Source organism: Ceratosolen solmsi, unplaced genomic scaffold (genome assembly GCF_000503995.2).
Source record: "Ceratosolen solmsi marchali unplaced genomic scaffold, CerSol_1.0 scaffold53, whole genome shotgun sequence".
Taxonomy (NCBI): Eukaryota; Metazoa; Arthropoda; class Insecta; order Hymenoptera; family Agaonidae; genus Ceratosolen; species Ceratosolen solmsi.
Genome location: NW_011948441.1, coordinates 1,655,211 through 1,679,095, shown reverse-complemented (window position 1 = coordinate 1,679,095; position 23,885 = coordinate 1,655,211). Strand labels below are relative to the sequence as shown.

General features: G+C 37.5%; 1 protein-coding gene across 1 annotated transcript; it reads left to right on the top strand.

Moving 5' to 3' along the window:
- Positions 1 to 8,897: 8,897 nt before the first annotated feature.
- dome (cytokine receptor domeless) lies at positions 8,898 to 23,885 on the top strand. Its single transcript, XM_011503983.1, has 16 exons — positions 8,898 to 8,911; positions 9,170 to 9,561; positions 11,984 to 12,313; positions 12,575 to 12,732; positions 14,174 to 14,345; positions 15,015 to 15,326; positions 16,461 to 16,612; positions 17,549 to 17,971; positions 19,003 to 19,471; positions 19,936 to 20,082; positions 20,184 to 20,274; positions 20,358 to 20,427; positions 20,940 to 21,360; positions 21,539 to 21,768; positions 22,010 to 22,446; positions 23,010 to 23,885. Exons 1-16 carry the CDS (start codon positions 8,898 to 8,900, stop codon positions 23,392 to 23,394), a joined length of 4,203 nt encoding a protein of 1,400 aa, XP_011502285.1. The 3' UTR covers positions 23,395 to 23,885.

Below are 23,885 nucleotides of genomic sequence, written 5' to 3'. Positions count from 1 at the left end.
GATTATCATGAAAGTTCAATACTTGCTTAATTCTCCAAATTGTTTTCGTAATGAGACTTTCTCAAAAGTAATCGAAACGCTTGTTAGAATAGTTTCGTATCTTATATAAAGTTCACGTTGACAAATAAAGTTTTCAAAGCATTCTATTAATATAGTTCCTTATTTTCATAATGTGGATTATTGTTTATAATTAATCGTCTTAAACCTTCTTGGGACATTAACCAACTCTAGATCGCCTATTATATATGCGAATTGCTACTGTCTATGATTTGTCTTAATTTTTTCTTTCTTACGTGCATAAGACGAGGGTAGATATTTTTTTACAGAATGTAGTATTATCGCTAAAAGTAATTAAAATTTACTCTATTTTTCAAAATTTTATTGTTGAGATGCACTAATATAAAAAACTCATTCTATTACATTTCTATTATGCATTTACCCCTGGTGCAATCATCGATGGAATTTATTAATTGTATTAAAATATCTCACTTCCACAAAAGTAATTTCATAAAAAAAAGAAAAAAAAATTAAAATTAAAAATAAAAATTCGTTGGACAATGAACCGAGGCAGTTGCGTTAGACTTACATATAAACTAATTGGGTGTTCCCGGAATAAGCTTTTTTTTGTTTATCGTGCAGTTTTTAACGAAAATATTTCACTAGACAGTGCAAAAAAATATAATTTCTGAACATATAGTTTCATCGAATGAATATATTCTACCCGCACGTCGCGCAATTATCTTTAGCTGTATGTGCATTATCCTAATGAACGATATTACAAATAAATAAAGAAAAAAGAGCTTCACTTGAAAAGAAAAATAAATGGAGAGGGATTTCCTGCGAAGTGCGCCTCGTAAGACAGTGTGTGAGAGAGAGAAGTAAACGTATGTAGTGCACGTGAGAAACATATAACATTGAAGCAATAAACATATATATACATACACTTTACATAAAGAAATTCAAATGGCTCTCGATGCGTCCATCATCGACTATTTACCGAGTCCAATTTCCCAACGTTTTCGTGCATGCATTTCCTCTCTGTCCCTCCCTTCCACCTTACACACATTCTTTCTTTTCTTTCTTCCTCCTTTTTTAAATTTTCTAAAGAGTGGGCGCCCATGTGTTGTAGGTTCTGGTTTTCCTCTCTCCCTCTCTCCGGATACACTGGTCACTCATTGAACAAGTTACCAAAGCAACCACCAATACCAAGCGAAAAGAAAAGTTGGCGTCTGTTTTTTTTTCTGTTGGCTTTAGGCCCCCCCCCCCCATTCCCCCACCCCTCTTGAGTTTCGAACGCGTCGTAGCATATAATAAGGCTGTCGTTATTCCAGCGCCCATTCTCGATGCATAGCATACATGTGATCCGCTGAAAACCCACTTTGAATTACGTATTCCCTCGTACGTTCGCATGGAAGAAAAAGAAACGTTGTTTGGGAAAGAGAGTGAGAGAATGCTTCTCCGTGCGCGCGCACATACGCATCAAGGGAGAACAAGGATAAGACCGACTGAATGCCGTTCATTCAACGGATATAATATCGACAGGCAAAATATAGGAAAATGCACCCGTTCGATTTGAACGGTCTTCTACTCTTATCTCTTTTTTTTCCAAGAATTGGACCCGAATTCGAGCTTAAGACGCCCGACATATGACCTTTCGGCTTCCTGTCCCCTCACATATGAATAGACTTTTTATTGTTATTAGGAAATTTCTAAAGGCAAAAGCATGGCTGCTTCTTAATTCGGTAGCGTTGAAGTCTCAATGTCGAATCGTTAAAATACTCGTTCGGCTCATGGAAATTACCATCTTCGCGTATAGCATGAACGAATTATTAGTGGCGTGTTTAACACGATATTATTCAAAGTACAATCTTATAAAGTAAAGCAACAGTTCTGTTCGACGGCTAAGAAAAGAGAGGCATGCATAATGCAATTCGAGAGGAAATCGTTCATAATTGCACCTACCTACCTACCTACCTACCTACCTACCTACCTACCTACCTACCTACCTACCGCGTGCAAATACGGCGGCACCAAACATCCAACGCACGCCAATAATTTACGTATCTTAAATCTCGGCGTTGTTTCGTACATCGGCCAATAAACTGTGCCCCTCGGCCCTGCGATCAATAATTAACACGCGACATGACATTACGTATCTCGCATGATGCAGATCAAGCAAAAGCTGATGTTGCTTTAAGAAGAGCGCTTGAAGCGCGCAAAAAGAATAATGGCGAGACAAGAGGGAAAAAAGCACACGAGGAGTGGGGGAGGGAACGGACGAGGTCTATGAAATCGCGTGACTCTGGCATCCCCCTCATCATTGAAAAGCGTCAAGTTCTTTACGTATACAATGTCACTTGGCCGTTATTGATTACGAACCCCGTGGCGCGGGCGGGTGTAAAAACACAGGGCACGAATCGCTGACAATGATCGGCCACGGCTCACCGAGTTAATAAGCCCTCCCCGCCTATCTTTCTCCATTCCCACTCTTACACTTCTTTTTTCCCCTTAATATTACAAATGGTGTTTAGATACAATGTTTACTTTTCGACGGGATATCGTTATCCTTTATTTGTTGAAGATTTGAAAGAAAATTTGTAACGTTGCGCACAAATGGAACGATCGGGTTTAAGAGATTAAATAAATAATTATGCGAGGAGAAAGACTTTCGTAGGAGAAAATATTCGTACAAACTCCGTACTCTTATTTACGCTCTACAATAATGAATCGATCGAATGGAGAATGGAGAAAAAATCAACTTACGTTTCTATTTGGTGTAATCTAGCGATTACAACTTCAGCGGATACTTATGTAGCGGTCCATAAAAAATAAAAAAAACAGTCATTCCCGTTAACGCTGTTGCAAGTTAGCGGTTCAATAATACGCGCGCCTTTTATTATGAGAGTGGAGAGAAAGAAAAAATTTTTGTTCGAGGCGCAGCACTTTTCGTCTACCAAGGAATTATCTTTGTCGGACATCGCCCGTAACCATCGCTCGAAATCCGTACTCGAATTATCATTTGAATGATTCATCTATGCTTATGCAAAAGCCGCAATACGATCAAAAAATAACTGCGAGTATATAAAGCTCACATCCGCGAGGGCTGCCGAAGCAGGACAAAAAGGATAAGAAGGATTCGTGCGCGCTATTAGCATAATTCCCAAGTGGAAGCGGTATAACGATTAATAATTCATGGGGCGATGCGTGCGTATACACGATGTCGAGGTGAATGGCGAATATCGCCGAAAATCTAAGGAAGCGCAGGCGATTATTCGTTTCTTAGCCGCAAGTGTAAGAAATTGACGAATGCAATCGACGGCGTTGGGGTTTTTTTTTTCATGAGAAGGGCGAATAAAGGCCGATTGTTCGTGTTATTGCCTTGAAACAAGTAATCGAGCTTTCTGAAAAAAATGCCTCTTCAAATGCTGACGACGTTTGACTTGAAGTGGGCTGTTGGGGGGAGGGGGGCATACACAAGTGAAAAAGCTATGGGACTTTTTTCCCCGACGTGAACATTCAGTCGTAGATCGAATCTTGTAGCTCACGGAGTCTCGATGTAGCAGCAGAAGCAGTAGGTTCGATTCCTATTTATGACTCTGGCTTTCATTAATTCGCAGCGTGACCGATGGGAAAGTCAACGGCTTGTCCCCTCCCACTTAATCCGATATAAAGTAAAAGTTTTAAGTAAATAAGTAACGAAACGCGAGAGACGGCACGAATTAAATATTACGAGCAAATTACTACTATTACGCGTGAATGAATATCGCGCTATGAAATTTTCAATTAGTGCGTTTTCGGTTGACGCGGAAAAGCGACAGGGGAAGGGAGGAAAAAAGTGCGCCGTTTTATTTTTGCGAACGTTATCGCGTGTATCGGCAATACTTGCTCCCACCACATTAATGCCGCGTTGCTCCGAGTGAAATAACAGAGTGATAATCGCGCCGTGGTATTCGCCAAATACAGCCGTCCATTGATCAACAATCTCCTCCGTGGCTCTCCTCCTCCTACCGCACATACTCGCCAAGCCCCAGTCACAAGTGGAGCACAACATGATGAATTAATGCGAGTGCGTGTTTGTTGTCTTTTGCAGTGATGGGAAGAAGGCAGCAGGAGTGCGATGCCGGATCCAACGTCGGATGATCAGCATCAGCATCAGCAACACCAGCAGCAGCAGCAGCAGCAGCACTGTTGCATGCATCGTCGTCAACAACGTAATCGGGGCCCCTCCGCCATGTCTAACCGGGCCCCCAGGGAGCACCGATTCGTCGTTGGTTTCGTCCTTGTCGTCTACCTGGCAGGAGTGGGCTGGTGCCACGCCGAGTCGCAGCAGTGCGCCGTTGGCCTGAAGACACCAGGGCGTGAGTTTATCCGTATTTTCTCTTCTACCTTTCAAGCGACTTGCAAAGCTGAGTACAAAGTGACGAGGTCGTGCATTAATCGTCGCCAAAATATAGGAAGTGCCGTTGGAAATCTATCACAACGAAGGGCAGTACTTAATATTCTAGGATCCTTGGTATTTATGAATGAGCGTTTCTCCCTAAGATTTTCAGGGAATGCAGTCTTGCGCGGAAAATATAATAAGTGAATCGATCGGTAAGCCGGGCCCAAAATGGCCGCCGCAACGTGCTCATCTGTGTTAGTCAGCCGAGCGTGAAAAATCTCGATCCCGGACTATTTGTTTACGCTTGCGCGAGCAGACAAAAGGGACCCGTCGTCTTGTACGGCATTGGAAGCACGAACACGAAGTTCGGTAACAGATGCCTTTTGCTCTCTGACGTTTACAGTACGCGACGAGGTCTATATATATATATATATATATATATATATATATATATATATATATATATATATATGTATCTATCTATCTCGTAATTTCACCTTTCAATCCGCAAATGGACAAGAACACTTTTCTTCTTTCCTTTACCGTCCGAACTCGATGATCGCGCGTACAGAAGAAGCTTGGAAGATTGTATCGTGATATCCGCTTATCTCCTCGGGCTAATCGTCATCGTTATTTAAGGTCGAAATATTGCTTTCCGTGTATCCACATTTAAGTGAACAAGTGCTCGTAAGGGTTCCTCTGTTTAAGGGAGACATTTCTTTTTCCTTATTCATCGTCATCATCATCATCTTCTTCTACTTCTTCTTCTTCTTCTTCTTCTTCTTCTTCTTTTATTTTGTTATTTTTCATTGTTTGTACGAGAAAGATATATACTCTTAGAGCCTTGTGACGGCGTGGGCACACGAGATAAAAAAGCATCACGATCCGTAAATGTTGCGTCTGATTCAAATCTATTTTTTGAGAAGTGTGTTCATTTTTATTTTCAAATCCCAAGGCGCTCGAAGGCGTTATACAATTTTTATACCATTATAGGCATTTTGTGCCAAAGAGCGTTGTCTTTTCATTTTTATTTGTTTTTTTTTTGTTCTGTTCACTTTTTTTATTTATTTTACATATTTTACAAAATTTTGCGCTATTTCGTTTGATCCAAAAAGTAAAATAAGAAGAAAACGTCAAATCCTACCTAAGAGCAACGATTCCTTACTTGTTGCTACAGCTTACATTTTTATTTTTCGATTGGCACTATTTTGTTAGAGCGAAAAACTTGTTTATAATGCACGCGCGCATATATATCCTTAACTGAAAAAAGCGGCTATTGACCACTGCCTGTCAATTTAAATATCTAATTGTACAAATACAAATAATAAACGACGCGATTAATAGTATTTGTATAATATTTAATCTTCTTTAAAATAGATTGTTATGATTGCTAGTTAAATACCGTGTCAGTCACAGAACGTATTTAATGTATCAGATAAATCATTGAATACTTATTCGTTTTGTCGAAACCACGATTTTCTAAGCATATCGTATGATTTTACTCGAAAATTCGACGACTCGTCAAAATACCAGCGCCATGTACAATTCCTTGAAAAATATAACGCAAATTTATAAGTATAAAATAACGCACACGAATGAATTCCCGATTGCCTTGGCCTTCCTTTGATTTTACAAAACGCGATCTTCTGCGCGAAAAATGCGTTCTGCAGCATAAGCCGTTAAAAAGAAAATTCAGTCGCAATGCTTAAAATAAAAGCATACGAATATCAATTTATCATGATATCGCGTAAATAATGTAAAGCACGTAAGCAATGATCGTCCACTGCTATTCCCCTCGTAACATCCCAGGTGACCGCCCCGAGCTCTAAAGCTGGCGTCCGTTTATCTTCTATCAGGACACCAATTTCCAAGAGGAAATATCCATTAGTTCATTCGTAATTGTTTAATTACGTAAATTATCTCATATTGGTTTAATTTCTCACCTCAAGCGGCGTCGACCACAATTTTTCTTCCCTTTTGCAAATTACTTTCGATGAACAGTGATACTGTGATGAGAAAATTTGTTTTTGAACAACACGTAAGACGAACTATGCTATGCGAAGAGAAACAAATAAAAAGCAAAACAAAAACAAAACAAAAAAATTTCTAAATTTTGATACTGTCGATTAAAAAATAAGATGGCGACATTCAATAATGGCCAATGCTATCGGCGTCAAACAAAATATTTGCGATTATATTATTTTTCATTAATATTGGAGTTTTATGTTGCACATTATTTTCCACGATGGCCAAAATCTACACCAACATTATTTATTAAGAGAATTAGTATTTAAATACTGGATACACAGTATCGATGAAATATAATTCATCGTTATCTATCGTTTAATTTCAGCTTTAGCCGTATCTTAAGTGTAAAAAATATATTGTAAACTCAATAATGGAATAATTGAAAAGGTAAAAAATTAATCAACTTGATATTAGATAGATGCTAACATATTTTGAATGTCGAATGATTTATTATTTAATAATTATTACTAATACGTTTAGACTTTAATTGAATCGAAATTTTTTTAAGCATTTGTTATTAAGCTATTCAAAGTTGACTTACTTTATTGCTCGTATACAGGAGCCGTATTTTTGCAATATTGTGCATTTTCAAATTTGCTTATATTACATTCTTAATTTATGTTTCACATGTTTGGTTAGGAATAAATATTTACGTTAAATTTTATTTTCTCAATTTTGTTTATATGACAATCAATTATATGCGCCAATTGATGTACTTTGAAAACAAAACATCAAACGAGACACACAAATATTTAGTCGTACTTTGAACGAATCCAAGGATTTTCTTCTGAAAATAAAAGAACACTTGCTACCATCCGTAAATATGTCGAGACCGCGATGGGGAATGAAAGGGGAAGAGGAGAGAGAATTGTAAAGAGTCCGTTAAAAAGCAAAGGCCAGAGAAAAAGAAAGATCCAACAAGAGACACGACAAGAAAGTCGCGCTCAGGGTTCTCGATCGGCATCTGTTATCGATCGACCGATAAATCGCGATCGTAAAACAACGCCGAAGAGGAAAAAGAGAGTCACGGAGCTACAATTTTTAGGGTACTCGTACGTGGGAAGCGCGTATGTACGTTTACCACTATTTCCACAGACGAGAAACTGAAGGCGCGGGAGGAAATACTGCGTTTATAAATAAAACATATTATGGAACGAAGAGGTTGTCGTCGTCGTTGTCGTCGTCGTCGTCGTCGTCGTCGTCGTCGTCGTCGTCGTCGTCGTCGTCGTCGTCGTCGTCGTCGTCGTCGTCGTCGTCGTCGTCGTCGTCGTCGTCGTCGTCGTCGTCGTCGTCGTCGTCGTCGTCGTCGTCGTCGTCGTCGTCGTCGTCGTCGTCGTCGTCGTCGTCGTCGTCGTCGTCGTCGTCGTCGTCGTCGTCGTCGTCGTCGTCGTCGTCGTCGTCGTCGTCGTCGTCGTCGTCGTCGTCGTCGTCGTCGTCGTCGTCGTCGTCGTCGTCGTCGTCGTCGTCGTCGTCGTCGTCGTCGTCGTCGTCGTCGTCGTCGTCGTCGTCGTCGTCGTCGTCGTCGTCGTCGTCGTCGTCGTCGTCGTCGTCGTCGTCGTCGTCGTCGTCGTCGTCGTCGTCGTCGTCGTCGTCGTCGTCGTCGTCGTCGTCGTCGTCGTCGTCGTCGTCGTCGTCGTCGTCGTCGTCGTCGTCGTCGTCGTCGTCGTCGTCGTCGTCGTCGTCGTCGTCGTCGTCGTCGTCGTCGTCGTCGTCGTCGTCGTCGTCGTCGTCGTCGTCGTCGAATTCCTTGCCTCGCGATTCTAAGGGCCGAATTTCATCTATTTATGGTTGCGCTTGCTCTTCAATTTTCATTCAATCTCTCCCCATTCGCCATCCATTGTTTCGCTCCTCTCTCTCTCTCTCCCCCTCTCTCTCTCTCTCTCTTTCTATCTCTGTCTCTCTCGTCGTGTTCGTATTTAATAATGCATCAACCAGCCTATTCTCCCTCGGATGAATATTGAACTTGTTACGAGAGAGGAATTGGAAATGAGGTGCTCCGCTGGTAGCGTTTCTTCGGAATAGATAATGCCAGATCATCGCATCGAGTACGCGCACATAAGTTTCATTTAAATTTCTGGATTAAGTCCGGACGCTGCGTAATCCATTTGCTATTCCAAGCTGTATATTCAAATGCACGTGAGAAAGAGTTTCTTGACACGTTGGTAGATTTTCTTTGATCATCTACCGATCGACATATTAAGCGACTAGCATTGTCTTGCTCTCAGTTCGAATAAAGATGAACTGGCAGACTTTCAAATCTATATTTCATGGCGCATCCAATTTTCATGATGATGAAAATGGACTTAATAACGAAATTCTTCTTTTCTTAGTATCGGCAGTAGTATCTATCTATCCGAAAAGAAATTCAAAAAGATGATGTCTTAAAAAAAATTTTTTTTGATTTCATTTAAAAATGTTTATTTAATGCCTATTGAAATATTATGTAAATTCTAAAAATAGGAAATTAAATATTGTTGCGGCATTATAAATGAGCAATCTTAGGTTAATTACATATGCTTGAACGATGATTCAAATATTATAAAGCCACAATGTTTATAAGTTACAGTTTAATTAATTGCTAAACTATAAATATCGTATGAACGTTATTATGATTACTATATGATTTTGAATTTTTAATGTGCAATTTGGCTCATAGCCGGATACAATAGCACAAAGTATCTTAATCTGAGATAAGATTTGATTTAATTATTCGATCTTTAATATATATAATATCTAAACTATATGTAACGCTTTTCCTAGTCATTATACGATTCGTACGCACATAGCACACACCAATCACATACCTTTAAAGAATCGTAATGTTGCAATAAGACCCGTGAATTGTGTTACAGGAACTTGGCCACCCGGCGACATCGTCCTGGAGGATGGCAGCTCGTTGCGCATACTTTGCATCCTCAACAAGACGTTTATCGAGGCCTCGTTCCCGGGCAAGAACTCGTCGGACCTTGTGTTCTTCAAGGGCCACCGGCAGATCGAGCCGGAATTCATAAGTGTACTCAACGACACGACCATACAGCTGGACGTAAGCAGGCCACCACCCGAGAATGCCATGTATTACTGCAAGCTCAGACTTGACAAGACCTACGACAAGGATTACGAGGCTGTATGCCTTAACAAGGTCGTCGTCGGATGTGAGTTTTTCTTTCACATTTAAGCTTTGCGTATCGGCATTAAGGAGGAGAAGAAAGTGATTCGCCGAGTCGCTTGGATTACCATAGATATAACGATTTTTACGGAATATGTGGATACACGAACTTTAATTATATGATATCTCTTTTCTTCGTGTAATAAAAGTGCGATCGCCGTGTCGAGATAAAAAGAATACCGGGAAGAAGAATAAACATTAATGTATGCATAATATGTTAATGCACGGTCGATGCTCGTAACGGATCGAACACGGCTCAGACTATTACATTACGGGTTTCTTGTTTTACTTTTTTCTTTCTTTCTTTTTTCATTTAATTTATTTATTTACTTATTTATTTATTTTGAACCAAAAGTAACGATTATTGCACTTTTTTACCTGAACGATTTCGAATGTTTTCCACTTATGTTATATGCTCTTTATGAATATTTAAAACTTCAATTTTAGCTTCAAGTAAAGCCGGCATTTTTATTTATTCACTAAGAATTTCCAGAAATACGAAGGTTTTGGACGTGATGTAATAACCATAATGCATTCATCGTAACTGATTTTCGATCTTTCATATGAAATATTATTTGCATAATTATCATTGACATCCCGCACATTACTTCAATTTTTAAAAATGCTGCTGTCAGTATTTCGAACTAAATACTTAGTATTAAATGAATATATATATATATATATATACATATATATAGGAAGATTCCATAATAAGTGAATATTATTTCCAATATGCGAATCAAAATATGTTTACTTCGGTTGATGCGAAGGAGGCCTTTCTCGCACGAATCTTTATTTTTTTCATTTTTTTTGTATGTTATTAAAGCCGATTCTCAATTGGTGAAGTCAAATACTTTTGCTTGACGATTCTTAATAAAAAGCGTATGCTTTTAAGATGTTTAAATAGCGAAATTAGCACTAACATGCCAATGGCTCTTGCATTAAAGGACGCACGCGTTTACAAAGGTGACTATACTCATTAAAAAACGAGCGCGAATGACATCCTCGTCCTCGTCGATATATCTCCGGATCCTCGTTCGTAATTCCATGAAAGGCAGCGTCGAGGTGGGGGTAGAAGAGGATAGAAACGGATAAAAAAAGGAAATAGTCAGCGATTCGCGTAAACCACGGGGAGCGCTTCATTAGTACTGCCCCCCCCCCATCTTCGATAAGCCATGAGATTTCTTATCGAGCGCTTCCAGGAAATACCGATTGCGCCGACCGCTGCTTATCTACTGGGAAGAGGCTCCGATAATAAGCATTTGCCGTTGACGTTGTGGTCGTTGTGCCGCGGCGAACGTGAAATCGAAATGAGCGAACAAGTGCTCTGGCGCATCGCTCGGGTAATATTACATCTTGCGCACTCAAGGAAATGATGAACCGGCGCTTGTCACGCGAATTACCGCGAGTACCTTCATTAATGCCGATAAATTTATGTTCATTGGGGCTGAATCTTTTTCGTATTTCTAAAATTTTTATTTAGAACTAATACCGGCAAACACTGGTGGAAGAATTGGTCTATTATTTCAAACACTAAAAATAAATGTGATTAACTGTCATTCCTCAAATATTAAGCATTACTTTAAAAAGCGATTACCTTATAGGTATGTATTAAAAAAATTAAATTCTAATAAATAACGAAAATTTTGAGAGTTTTGTATAATTATTTGTATAACAGTAGTATATATACAGAAAAATTATTAAAAAGTTTAAGATCAAAATAAAACTCGAATCGTAAGTATGAAGTTTTGTGTGTGTGTGTGTGTGTGCGCGCGCGCGTGTGTATTTGGAAATGTACTATTTTTCAAAGATTTAATAAATTAATTATAAATTCAACAAGAAATATTGTCAATCAAACGAGTATGTACTCGCGTGGACACACTCACATACTTGTAAACAATTATGGCAAAAGAAAAAGGCAATGGAATATTATCCCGCATATCTACCATTATTTGTATAGTACAACAATTCATATATATATATATATATATATATATATGTATATATATATAATTACGATGATAATTTGTAATGTTTGAAAATGATAACAGCTTATTTAGCTAACATTATCAAACAAGTAAATTAATAAAATGAATTAATGATAATAAAACGAGTCGACGTAACTCAGTTACGTGTAAGTACAGCGAATTTATGAAAGCGTGCCGAAATTAATTTACAAATAATAGAAAATATAAGGAACAAAGAATTTGTTAACAGCTAATATTTATACACAATCTCGACACAGTGATATTAGAATTAACGTTACGTGTCAATTGAGGAAACTCAATACACTGTTGAGACGAAATTATAAGGGTTAGTGTTAATCAAATTCTTCGTCTCATCTCATACTATCCACACACCCGTCCCCTCGCCTCCCTCATATATTCTTGTTTATGTTCGATCCACAGACAAGCCGCAGGCAGAGAACTTCACGTGCATGTCACAAAACTGGGAGAACCTCACCTGTTCGTGGGATCCGCGTGACAACAACGTCGACACCGTCTATTCGGTAACGTTCAAACTGCCTGGACGGGCGGGTGGCCGCAAGGTCTACCCGTGCCCCAGCGACGCCCGACCCCCGGAGCCCGGCAAGGACAAACCTCGCAACAGGTGTTTCTGGGATTCGACGACAAACCCTATTTACCGGCAGCCTTACGAGTATTACACGTTCCACCTTATCGGAGAAAACGTCCTCGGCAACTGGTCATACACCCACAAGTTCCATCATTTTGCTTACGGTAGGTGTCGTTAGTTGACTAAATTTCAACACTACTCTTTCCTTCACCAGAATGAATCATGCGTATCTTTTTCATAGATTCTGGACTAAATACGAAAGAATTTAATTATAAAATGCTAATTGTTTGTTCGAATCTCGATTTGCACCGTTTTGGTATTTACTTAATGACATATTGCCTACGAGACGATTCGTGTCTTTAGAATTCGATCTTACTAATACGAGAGCCAAGATCGAGCACAAACGTATTTTTATCACTTTACAGTTATACCAGCGAGGCCAACGAATCTTACCGTGGTGAATAAGACACTCGACAGCGTGATGCTGCACTGGAGCGTTCCATTCCCCATGCAAACCTTCCCCGCAGGGTTGCATCACCGCGTGGCCCACCAGAACCAATGGGACGGCAGGAAGACCTGGCAGGTAAATTACGGTACCCATGAAATGCCTATAGCGCTAATCGACGACTCGCATATGCTCGATGGATTTGCATTCGTCGAAGCGCCGATAGTGAGAGCGATATAGATTTATTTATTGGATAGGTGCGGGTGGGTAGTAGATCGATTGTAATTTATTGACTAATCGATTGATCGCTACCGGATTTCTTCGCATTCTTCGGCGGACGTCTGCTTTCTTAATCGGTTCATTAAAGCAACACGGAGAGAAACTTCCGCGAAACGATGCTAATTGCAGCGAGAGCTCTCAATGGCCTCAGTGTGCGACGATGCGCGAGAGGCGTCTTTGTCGTTCGATTTAAAAAAAAGCCGAGAAACGTACGAACGAAACGAGGGTGACAGTGAGAGAGCGACGATATTCATGGTTCCCAAACTAGCCATATTTCGCAAGAATCGCGCGATAAATAACGCAAGCCGTGGAAGTCTCTTGACTGCTTATCGACCATCAGCGCGTACGACGAGCCTCGATCGCATCGGCCCGATAAGGAAAACTGATGCGCGCGAAGCAGAATTGGGTCGGCTGCGCGAAATGGGAAACTTGATTTTCGCCTCAATTAAATTGGATTCCTTTATATCTCCCACCTAGTCTCTCTTGTAAACTCGCGATTGCATCGCTTGCCAATGTCGCCGATTTAGCACGAATTCCTTGATGAATGATTTACTTTATTTCACAGTGCTTCTCATGTTTGGACTTTTATCAAGACGATTATATTTACGATTTTATATAAATTGCAGCCTTGTTCGTTATCGTCGTTCGAGGTATTTCATCGAATGCTACGCGAATTAATATATTTAATGAGCCTCGTGGAGCGACCGATCTTCATTAAGCAGCGATGTATTAAATTCGCCATTTTTGTTGACTCGCGTGCATTTTCCTTTTCACTTTTACGCATGCTTTACCGTTAAATTTGATAATTGTATCGATAATGTTTTAAGAGTCAATACAAGTCTCTGTAGTATCATATTGAAGTTTATGTTTAATGCGAATCGTGTTTATATTATTTCAAATTGATCGTTATTTTTTCTTACTTTGAAATACAAAGATATTATTGTGCGGCACTTTCGTCGCTTATGCTCGTTACTGTAGAATTTTAATATCCAATATGAAATTTTAAAGAAGATTACATTAATGATTTCATATTCAAACTTTACATAGGGATATTTCCATTTTAATCGAATATTAAATAAAGTATTAAATTGAAGAGGAAAATATTTTTTCCTGATACTTAAATTCTTTGAAATGTTTTTCATATGTCTGATATAAATTCATGACATATTATGATAAGGATATCTCATCCCTTATTAGGCTTTAATATAGGACATTAGTATTTCATCATATTAAGTATTTAAAATTAATTACTTAATTATTAAATAAATAAATAAATAAAAACATCGCTCGTGTAATGCAGATTGTAAACATTACGGATGAGCCTCACAATCCAAAGAGATATTACAGTCTTACTGGACTTCAGTACGCCAATGCGATTTACGACGTCAGGGTTTACATCAAGAGTGCAGTTGCCAGCGGAGATGATAAGTGGAGCAACTTCAGCGGCGTCACTTTCCGAACACCAGCCAGAGGTGAATTTTACATTTACTTTAGCATATTTAAAATTGTAGATTGTAATTTACGGTGAATTTTTTACAATCGATAAATTGATTTATTATGATTAGAACTTCTGATGCTTTGCAAAATTATACGAGTAATACGCCCGTAAAGTTTATATTGAAACCGAGAATGTTTAATTACCATTTAACGGAATATCATCCTTTTTACAAAGTTAAGGATTTATAAATGAATAAAGTAGAAGATTTAAGGCTCATAAAAAGCTTAAAAATAAATCTTATTTCATTTGAAGATTGACATTGTTAATAGGCATATGAATTTTCTTAGTTTTATAAATCTCAGAAGATACGCGTGACTTATGCCATGCATTTATTTTCAAAGTCATTACAATAAATCCGGTTTTTTTATGTAAAAAAAACTTTGTAACCCATTGGTTCACTTGTTTGTGCCAAATCAAATTATACGACTTTTCAACTTATCAGCATAATAAATGTATTTACACACAGAGTGATGGTTCTGTTTTAATGAATTACTATTTGAAATGCATATAAAAGAGCGAAGACCACTAATGAGAATTCATGAGGAAAGCTCGAACGCTAAATAAGTAGAGAACTGTAATAGGCAATAGCGCTATTATATAAATCACTACCGAAATATTTATCGGCAACCCGATTATCTTCTAGTGCCCAGCCAATCGCCACGCACGGATGTTGGTAGCTTCGAGGTTTCGGAAAATAACATCAACCGCGACGTGTATTTGTACTGGCAGTCGATACCAGCCCACCTCGAAAATGGCAACAACTTCCGCTACCAGGTAATCCACGTGGAGGAAAACGGCCAGCGCATCGGCATTGCCCCCAACGAAATCACCCGTACGTACGCTAAGTTCCGGGGATTGGCGCATCACAGCAGCTACCACTTCGAGATCGTTTCAAGCAACGACGTCGGCATTTTCGATAAGCCCACCAAAGTCTTTGTTCCCAGTCGCTATTCAAGTAAGATTCTTTATCGTTTGGGTTTCTTTATTTCAAGACTCGCTTGTGGAATTTAAGAGCTGGAAATTAGCAACCTCGTGCCACAATTGTCGGAACACGCGAAGAAAAATAATAATTTCAATTAGCAAAATGGTTATTACCATTTAATTTTATTGAAAAGCTGAGAGTCAAATTGCACACGTTTCTCTTGAAGAATTTGCAAGTTATAACAAAGATAAGAGCATTATCTCGTCCATCTATACAAATAAAAAATAAAAAATAAAAATAAAGCATAGAGCAGATAGAAGCGAAGGGAAAATTTTAATTTTATTGATGATTTCACTTGCCTCGCGGTCATTTTATTTATTTTGAAAAACAATGTGCAACCATGAATAAATGAATATTTTACTTTTAAAGTTATGTATTTACAGTCTAAATTACTTTAGCTATGTTCAATTGTCCGTTTGTTTTCAAATGTAAATATTATTTTGAACAGCTATTTTTAAAAACTACACATAATACAGCTTAATATTGTAAGAATTCAAATATATCATTCTATTTTATTCAGTTTAACAACAACAACAAAAATAAAAAACAAATAAAATACATTCTCATATGTATATTACCTATAAATATGTTATTTAGTATTATACCAGAAGTTGTATAAGTGTAATATTTATAAAATGTTTAGTTTTAATATTAAAGGCTTTCGTCTTATAAAAAGTTTTACAATACAATATAGTATTACTGAAAATTTTCCGATAAAATTAATAATAGCGATTGCCAGTGACATTGATCATTGACTTAATATAACATTACTTGTAGTTGATATAAGAAGAAATTGTTGTCTAATTTAGAATATATTTAACATTAACATATTCAAAATTACTTATTGCATACGTTGGAAAATTTTACTTTTCAAAGTATATATTCAGCATGTAATACAAGCCAATAAACACAATCCATTCGGTAATTATATAATTATATTGTTGAAGGAGAATAAAATTAGTTCGCAAATTTGCAACGCATTACAATTTCATTAACTCTAAAATACAGTTGAAATTTTATTAAAAATGTGATAACATCGTTTCTTTTCATTTTTTTTCTGTTTTATTATATTTTTATATTTATTTTCGCATTTGTTTGATTATTTAGTACCGAAGGAGCCAATAGCATTTACAAAAATTGCTTTTGATGATGGATTGTACGAATTATCGTGGAAACCACCAATTGGAGGTGACGATGAGATAACGAATTATACTATTTTCTGGTGTGAAAACGATAGGGATCGACCTTATCAATGTCAAGTAAGTATTTTTAAAATTTTTTGCTTAAAGATAATCTTTATCAATTATACTTGTTAGTGTTCATTTCTAAAATAATTTTTGCATGTTTAATGTAATCCAAATTCAAATATTTTCAAAATTTTGAAGAAACTATTGATTATTTCACAGATATTTTTATTATACTTAAAATCATAAGCTTAATAATATTTATGAATTTTTTTCAAAGTCACATTTATATAAAATAAATTAAGTTGTTGTATTGCGAAACAATTGTCATAAACGAATTATTATATTTGAACATTGAAATATTAATTTTGGGAACTTTTAAAGATTAGATAAAAGTCTTTTTTTATATTCGAGCACTTCACAATGTTTCATTTACTACTGTTCTCTACTATGTATAAATTATTTATAATTGAATATCTTTGGTTAATGATAACGTAATAGAACTTGTAATGATTCATGCAAACAAATCAAAATAACCTTTACAGATATTGTTTTAAAGAATTTGCTTGATGATTTCGAAATTATCACCAATACATTAATTATTATTATCATTGTGATGTAATTCTGTAATTTTATATTTACCAAAGTACTTTTTCAATTACAAAAATATTATTGATTAAATGGAGTGTGAGGATATATATATATATATATATATATATATATATATATATATATGTATACATTGATTTCGTATATACATCTACCTGTTGTCAATTTTTAAATATTATTCTCGAATTATAGATAGATTGTAATCATAAAATTGTAATATAAATGTATCTAAAATACTTATAGATTTTTTATATGTGAATTTTATACTTTCCATGAACAATAACTGCACGGCTTCTAAGTATTTATATTTACAAAAATACCAAATCACCGTAACCAATATTTTCGCACAATAAAAAAAAAATAAAAAATACTAAATCATTTATGCTTGATCCAAATGTAAAGGGATATCTCGAGTGGTTGCACGTATCGAAGATGTCAACGGCTCACAATGTCACGGTGCCCGACCCCAAGCGCGTCTATCAGTTCGCGATATCGGCAAACACACAGCGGGCGAGCAGCGGAATGGTTTGGGCCTCGTGCACCGTCATTCACAATAAAGTCGTCGGCAAAATGAAAACAGTGTGGATAAACCACATGGATTCGACATTCATCGATGTAAGCTGGAAACTCGACTGCTCGGACCGTATCGGCATCGTCGAGGGTTTCAAAATCTATTACTGTCCGATCGTCGCCCCCCGTAATCTGAACTGCAATGGACCGAAACTCAATACAACTATCAAAGCCGATGTTAACACAGTTACCGGCAAGGTTACCGGACTGAAGCCCTATACAACTTATATGATTGCCGTCGCCATACTTACTAAGGTGAACACAGTTTATAGATTTTACAGATTATGGATTTAATCGTATTTTTGTAAAGGACACGAACATTTCCTCGTGTTTCTTGCAATTTTTAATATTATTATTAACTAACATTATTAGGTAATATATTCACAATAATATTCACAATTCACAGTAATATAATCACAAGTAATAAAGCATCGAATGCGAAAATTCCTTTATTACATTATTTTATTCATTTGCATCGTGTGTAAAATTTTGCCTAATAATGTAAAGATTGGTTTGATATAAATATAGTGTCATAGAATGACACAAATTGATTTGAAATTGATAGCCTAAGAGAAAAAAAGATGTAACTATAATTCAGTTTGGCTTTAGATCGAATTTGGATGAGGCATTAATTAAAATTTAATAATTCGAGAACATAACAAAGAATGGAAAAAGAACTGATATTATACTTAATTAATAAATATTTTAAATAATAAAAGATTTTAAAACGTGTACTTTATGACATACAATTTAAAGGTATTGAGTAATCGCGAAATAAATGTTGCCGCGAAATAAATGTTGCATTAATATTATATTCTTATTGTAATTGTAATTTATCGCGTATTGTATCGCGATTGATCGAATTGTAGCGCCTATATACTTCAATAATAAAAGATGTAGCTAGTGGAAATTCTATATGGTAAAAGAACTTATCAAAAGTAAGGGAAGAACGTATCGCTCTGTTTATCGATGTTACATTGGAATTTTGTGTTTCCATCACTATCTGATATAACGTATGAACGGGCCAATTTTAACAGTCGATTACGTATATTCAATAGGACTTGTTCCTTGCCAATTTGAGCAACGATTTTTTCCCCAACATACATCAATAAAATAATAAAGAGCCCATTTGTTAAGTTGCCACGAGATTTCAGAACTTCCCGTTAACACCCGAAGAAACCTTTGTCCTCCTCCCATTATGTACAAAAATTCGACGAATAAACAATTAAGTCAGGCATTAAAAGAATCGTTGAACAAAAGAAGCTCACGTTGCGCGTGTAATTCAGAACGGCGAGGGCCAGCACAGCGACCCCCTGTACAACACGACATACGAGTCGGCCCCGAGTGATCCGCCTCGCGACATTGTCGTCCACAACGTCACTAACACAACGATGTACCTGGAGTGGAAGAGTCCCGTCGCGCTCAACGGCATGCTGCGCTACTACGTCGTGCATTATAACGAGCACAGGCGAGTGGTGAACGAAGTGCCACGGGTCGAGCTGCGCGGTCTCCAAGCGAACCGGAACTACAGCCTCAGGGTCAGCGCCTGCACCGTCAACTGTAGCGCCGAGTCCGAAGCCGTGCATATTCTTACCGGCATCGGCGTACCCGGTAGAATAACGCCACCCACCGTGAGATTCGTCAATTCGAGTCAGGTGCGGCTGCTATGGATGAGGCCGCAACTACCCGCCGGTCCTCTCGATTACTTCCAGATAAAGAGCAACGACGGCGAGATACAGAACACCACCAGCCTAGGTACGTTATGCAATGTAATACTTTAAAATAAAAAATAATTGCCATATTTTTGAGCTACGGATTATTTGGTGAGATTATTGTAGCTAGTTAATAGCTAGCTAGCAGCCACCTTTCTTTAATCTCGCAAGATTTTGTAGCCCTCGATTTCATTATAGTGGTCGCATTTTACTTAATTAACTCCTGCTGCTCCTTATTTAATAATAATTTTGATTTTAATATTCCATGCATAGAATAAATTATAATTTAAATAGTCGTTATTTATTAATGCGTTATATCGCTTGAGTTATTAACAAAATTATTTATCGATTATCGCTGAAAATGAAGTAAAGCGTAGCTTCGTCAATTCTGAAAATATCAAATATTAATTGTTGGAAAATGAAAATTAAAAGTAATCGTAAACGCACATACGTACAACAATACGTAAATGTATGATAATGTCGAATGAAATTATGCTTAATTTACAGAAGCCTCGCTATCGATTCCCGATTGCAAAACCGTGGGCAGGGAGAAATTGTACACGTTCCAAGTAAGAGCCGTAAATATCGCACCAAATAGCGAGCATCTCTTTGGAAATTGGTCTGACGCTGGCGAGGGCAATTGCTTCAGTAACGGTAATCACTGTCTTTGATTTTCTTTAATAATAAATTTAATTTAATAAGGATTAGTTGTGAACGAGGAATGGTATATTAAAAATGAGTTGTCTGTCTTGTAGGTCCATCTTATCGCGTATGGATAATTATTTGGGTTATTGGAAGTATATGCGGCATTGCATTCGTTTTCTGCGTTGGTTATTCCTCCAAAAGGTATTTTATAAATCTCTCCTCCAAATCCTCGTCTATTATAAATTAAAAATGTAAATTATTTATAATACATTTATTTTTTAAAGATTATGGCTTAAATGCAAAGCGATGCAAGATGTTGAAGTTAAACTTCCACCAGGACTAGCTCCAAATATGGTAAGTTACAATCAATGATTAAAATATTTTCACGAAAGAATAATTTATTTATAGAATTACAAATCATACAAAAGCAGTGCTTAACAAAAATTGTTAGTTTTATTTCGTAGTTAATACACGTTGAATGCAATAAATTACTCTAAATTTTTTTAAATTTTATCTTGGTTTTCAATTTTAATTAATAACAATTTGCGCATACACACGGAAAATTTAAAAAATTGAAGAAAAAAACAAATACTTAAATCAGAGTAGCAATAATTATCATTTACAATTAATTATATTGATAATATACTATTTAATTAATATAATTTACACTCAAAACTATTGTTCAATTTTCTTTATTAATGTAATTCCTGTACATGCGTATGTGCAATTTCAGCTTTGAAATAAATATTGACATGCACTATTCACGGAAAATAATTTTAATTTGTAGACAATGTAAAATATAAACAATAAATCATTTATCCATAATTTAGTGAAAATCATTAATAAATCTTTGTCTTTTGCCTCAGAAACTTTTACAGAAGTCCGGGGAGCAGCATACGCGACAATCGTCAGCTGATTCGAGTGGTTGTTCAAGCGGCCAGGAATCGGTAACTTCGTCATTGACTTCAGACTCGCAAGTGTCGAGTGACAGTGGTGCCGAGGTAGATCCTGTTGTACCGAAGAAGCTCGCTCTCGACGCACCGACGGCTACAGCACCGGCTTGGGAGTCTTCGAGTCTGCGTCAGCGTAATGTGGCTGGGGCAACAAAGCCAAGCCTCGAGGCTACAGCTACAAGATGGGAACCCTATGTTAAGGTTGCCAAAGGCTCCAATGAGCTTATAATACCTACAACACTGCCCGCTGATACTCTGTCACTTGTTAGGTCTACACCAAATCTCAGCGACAACATCGGCTATGTCACTTCACAGCAGACATGGTCTTCCACAGGTACAGCCATAGTTATTCTCTTCTATCTTATTTGACTTGATAAAAAAAAAAAAAAAAAAAAAAGCAAAGCAAACAAAAGATAAAATAATAGAAGAAAACATTGAAAAAACAAGTGGAAAAATTATTATTATCTAATTCTTAAATTATAATTATTATCGTAAATTTGGATAATGTATAGGTTATATCAGCATGCCCTCATCGGAGGAGATGTCGAACAATTCAAGTCCAGTTCCTAAAGAAAATCCAAATGCAGGCAGCTACAGCGTAGTAGGGGTTATATCAAAGTCCCCGATACGTTGCAAATCCGAAGAAGAATCCATTTCATTGAGTAAAACAAGATCTGAAACAGAAAACAAAACAACGACAAATCCATACGTGAGCCTTGTCTCGCTAGAACAAAAATCAAAGGTATATTACAAACTTTTTTTTTTAATAACATTATAACACAAATTTAAAATAATGAAAAAAAATGAAAAGAAAGTTAAATTTGAGATATAAAATGTATTATCTACGTAAAAATTTTTATGAAATATAAATTATAAATATATCTTTGAATAGTAATCTTGAACGCTATTGTGTAATGTTTTTTTTTTCTTTTTTATTATTGTATATGTGGCAACTATTTAAAACATCATTTTCATTCTTCCAGGATAACACAAAGAGAGCAATTGACTCCCTACGGATGTTCGAGGACCTCGGTTTGGACAAGTCGAAACAACAGCCTCAGCAACCGGAAAAGCTCTGGAGGCCGTACGTGCAAACTGGCTTTCTCGAGGTGCAAAAGCCACCGGCGACAAGTCTGGACGCAAGGCGGCAGCCCGAGGATCAGCCAGTTGCCAAGTTTACGATAGGCCAACAACAGGAGGCGAAGCCCTACGTGACCGTAGCATCGATTGCCGAGGGGACGGCACGAAAACCGGAACCGCCCACAGCTGCGCACAAACCCTATGTGCCTGTTACCTCGTTCGTAGGCGGTAATAGCGAGCCCAAACCCACGGGTACTGTGTTTCAGATGCTCCAACAGAGCAAATCTGCGAGTCTGGAGACCTCCGGAACCGCCAGCTCAGATGATCATGATAGAGTCGGGTGAGAAATCGAACGCTTATTCTATTCCTATCGAGTATTTCCAAGTTATTACAAACGCGCATGCCCTCAATTCAAGCTCCAGGGTAACCAACCAATGTTCTCTGGTCTTGAATTCAAAGCTAATAATGCAAGATGTATAATTAGGATTGATTTTAAGGTTACGTTACACGCGACCAGTCACTCACAATCTTCTGAATTTTCGAAGGATTTTGCATTAAAGTTTCCCATATTTACCGAAATTTCAAGATAACGATATAGAAAATAGTCTTGATTTATTACATTTGAATCGATATTTAATCAAATCAAACAATTTTAATTATAATAAACAGTTCGTTTGTACATAACAACAATTTATTGATGTAAAGCCTGAAAAGTAAATAAATAAAAATTGAAATATTCTTTACGATTGAAATTATTTTAACGCTTCACTTGAACGAGGAGCTATATTTCAGATTAAACATTATTATTTATAATGGATACTATGAACATAAATTAAAATTGATATAAATGCATTTCTAGCATGAAAAAGTTACCAATCACCTTAAAAATATCCTTCTTTTTAGTCTGTACCCTTCGCTGGATTTGGAAGCGACGAGGGATGACGAATCGTCGTCGACGTCGTCGTCGTCGTCTGCCTCTTCGTCCTCGACTTCAAGCTCACCGACATCGAGCTTCGTTCTTTGCTGGCAGCCTGGCGATCCGGACGCGCCCAAGGACTATCATCATCTCCACCAACAACAACAGCAGCAGCTTTCCTCACCACCGACGTCGAAACCAATCTCCGGTTACGTAACGCTACCAGAACAGCAACATCAGCCAAAATATCCGAGTCGTTTTGCCAAACCCCAGCCTCCACAACAGCAGCCACAACAACAACAGCAGCTGCTGCCTGCTCAATCCGACGAACAATATAGCAAGGTCGCGGTGGTGCCTCGCACGACGCACTAGTGCTTCCTCTAGCGATAAGTGCCCGCACTGCCTAGAAGCTGGGCACGCCCTTTGACTCACTTTCGCCGTGTTCGTTTATCTTCTTCCTTGATTCGCCCCTCTGGAGCTGTAAACCGATTTTTCTCTTCTCCCTCCGTTCTACGTTAGGATCATGACGCGTCGTTTTAGCACGCCGAGGAGAAAAAAGGTTCCCCTCCCTCCGTGACGAATCTAGCCTCGTTATCGAGCGCACAGCTGATTATTAGCTTTCGACGTTCGAACGTTTGGATGTAGGTTCGTTAGTATTCGACGTAAAAGTAAACTTTCTTAGATCGTTAAATCGAAGTGCGATGATTTTGATGTGAGTAGAGAAACAAAAAATTTCTATACGTTTTGCATCTCGTTGTTTTCATCGCCATTCACTGATATTTTTGTAAATGAAAGTAATAGCCAGGCTTCAAAGTCATACAAAACTTAAAAGAAAAACTCAGAATTCAATATATATGTGCTTT

Bases quoted from the DNA above. Each gene is read 5' to 3' on its own strand.
- dome (XM_011503983.1), top strand. The intron at 9,562-11,983 runs GTGAGTTTTTCT...TTCGATCCACAG, and splicing joins TAACAAGGTCGTCGTCGGAT to ACAAGCCGCAGGCAGAGAAC. The intron at 12,314-12,574 runs GTAGGTGTCGTT...ATCACTTTACAG, and splicing joins GTTCCATCATTTTGCTTACG to TTATACCAGCGAGGCCAACG.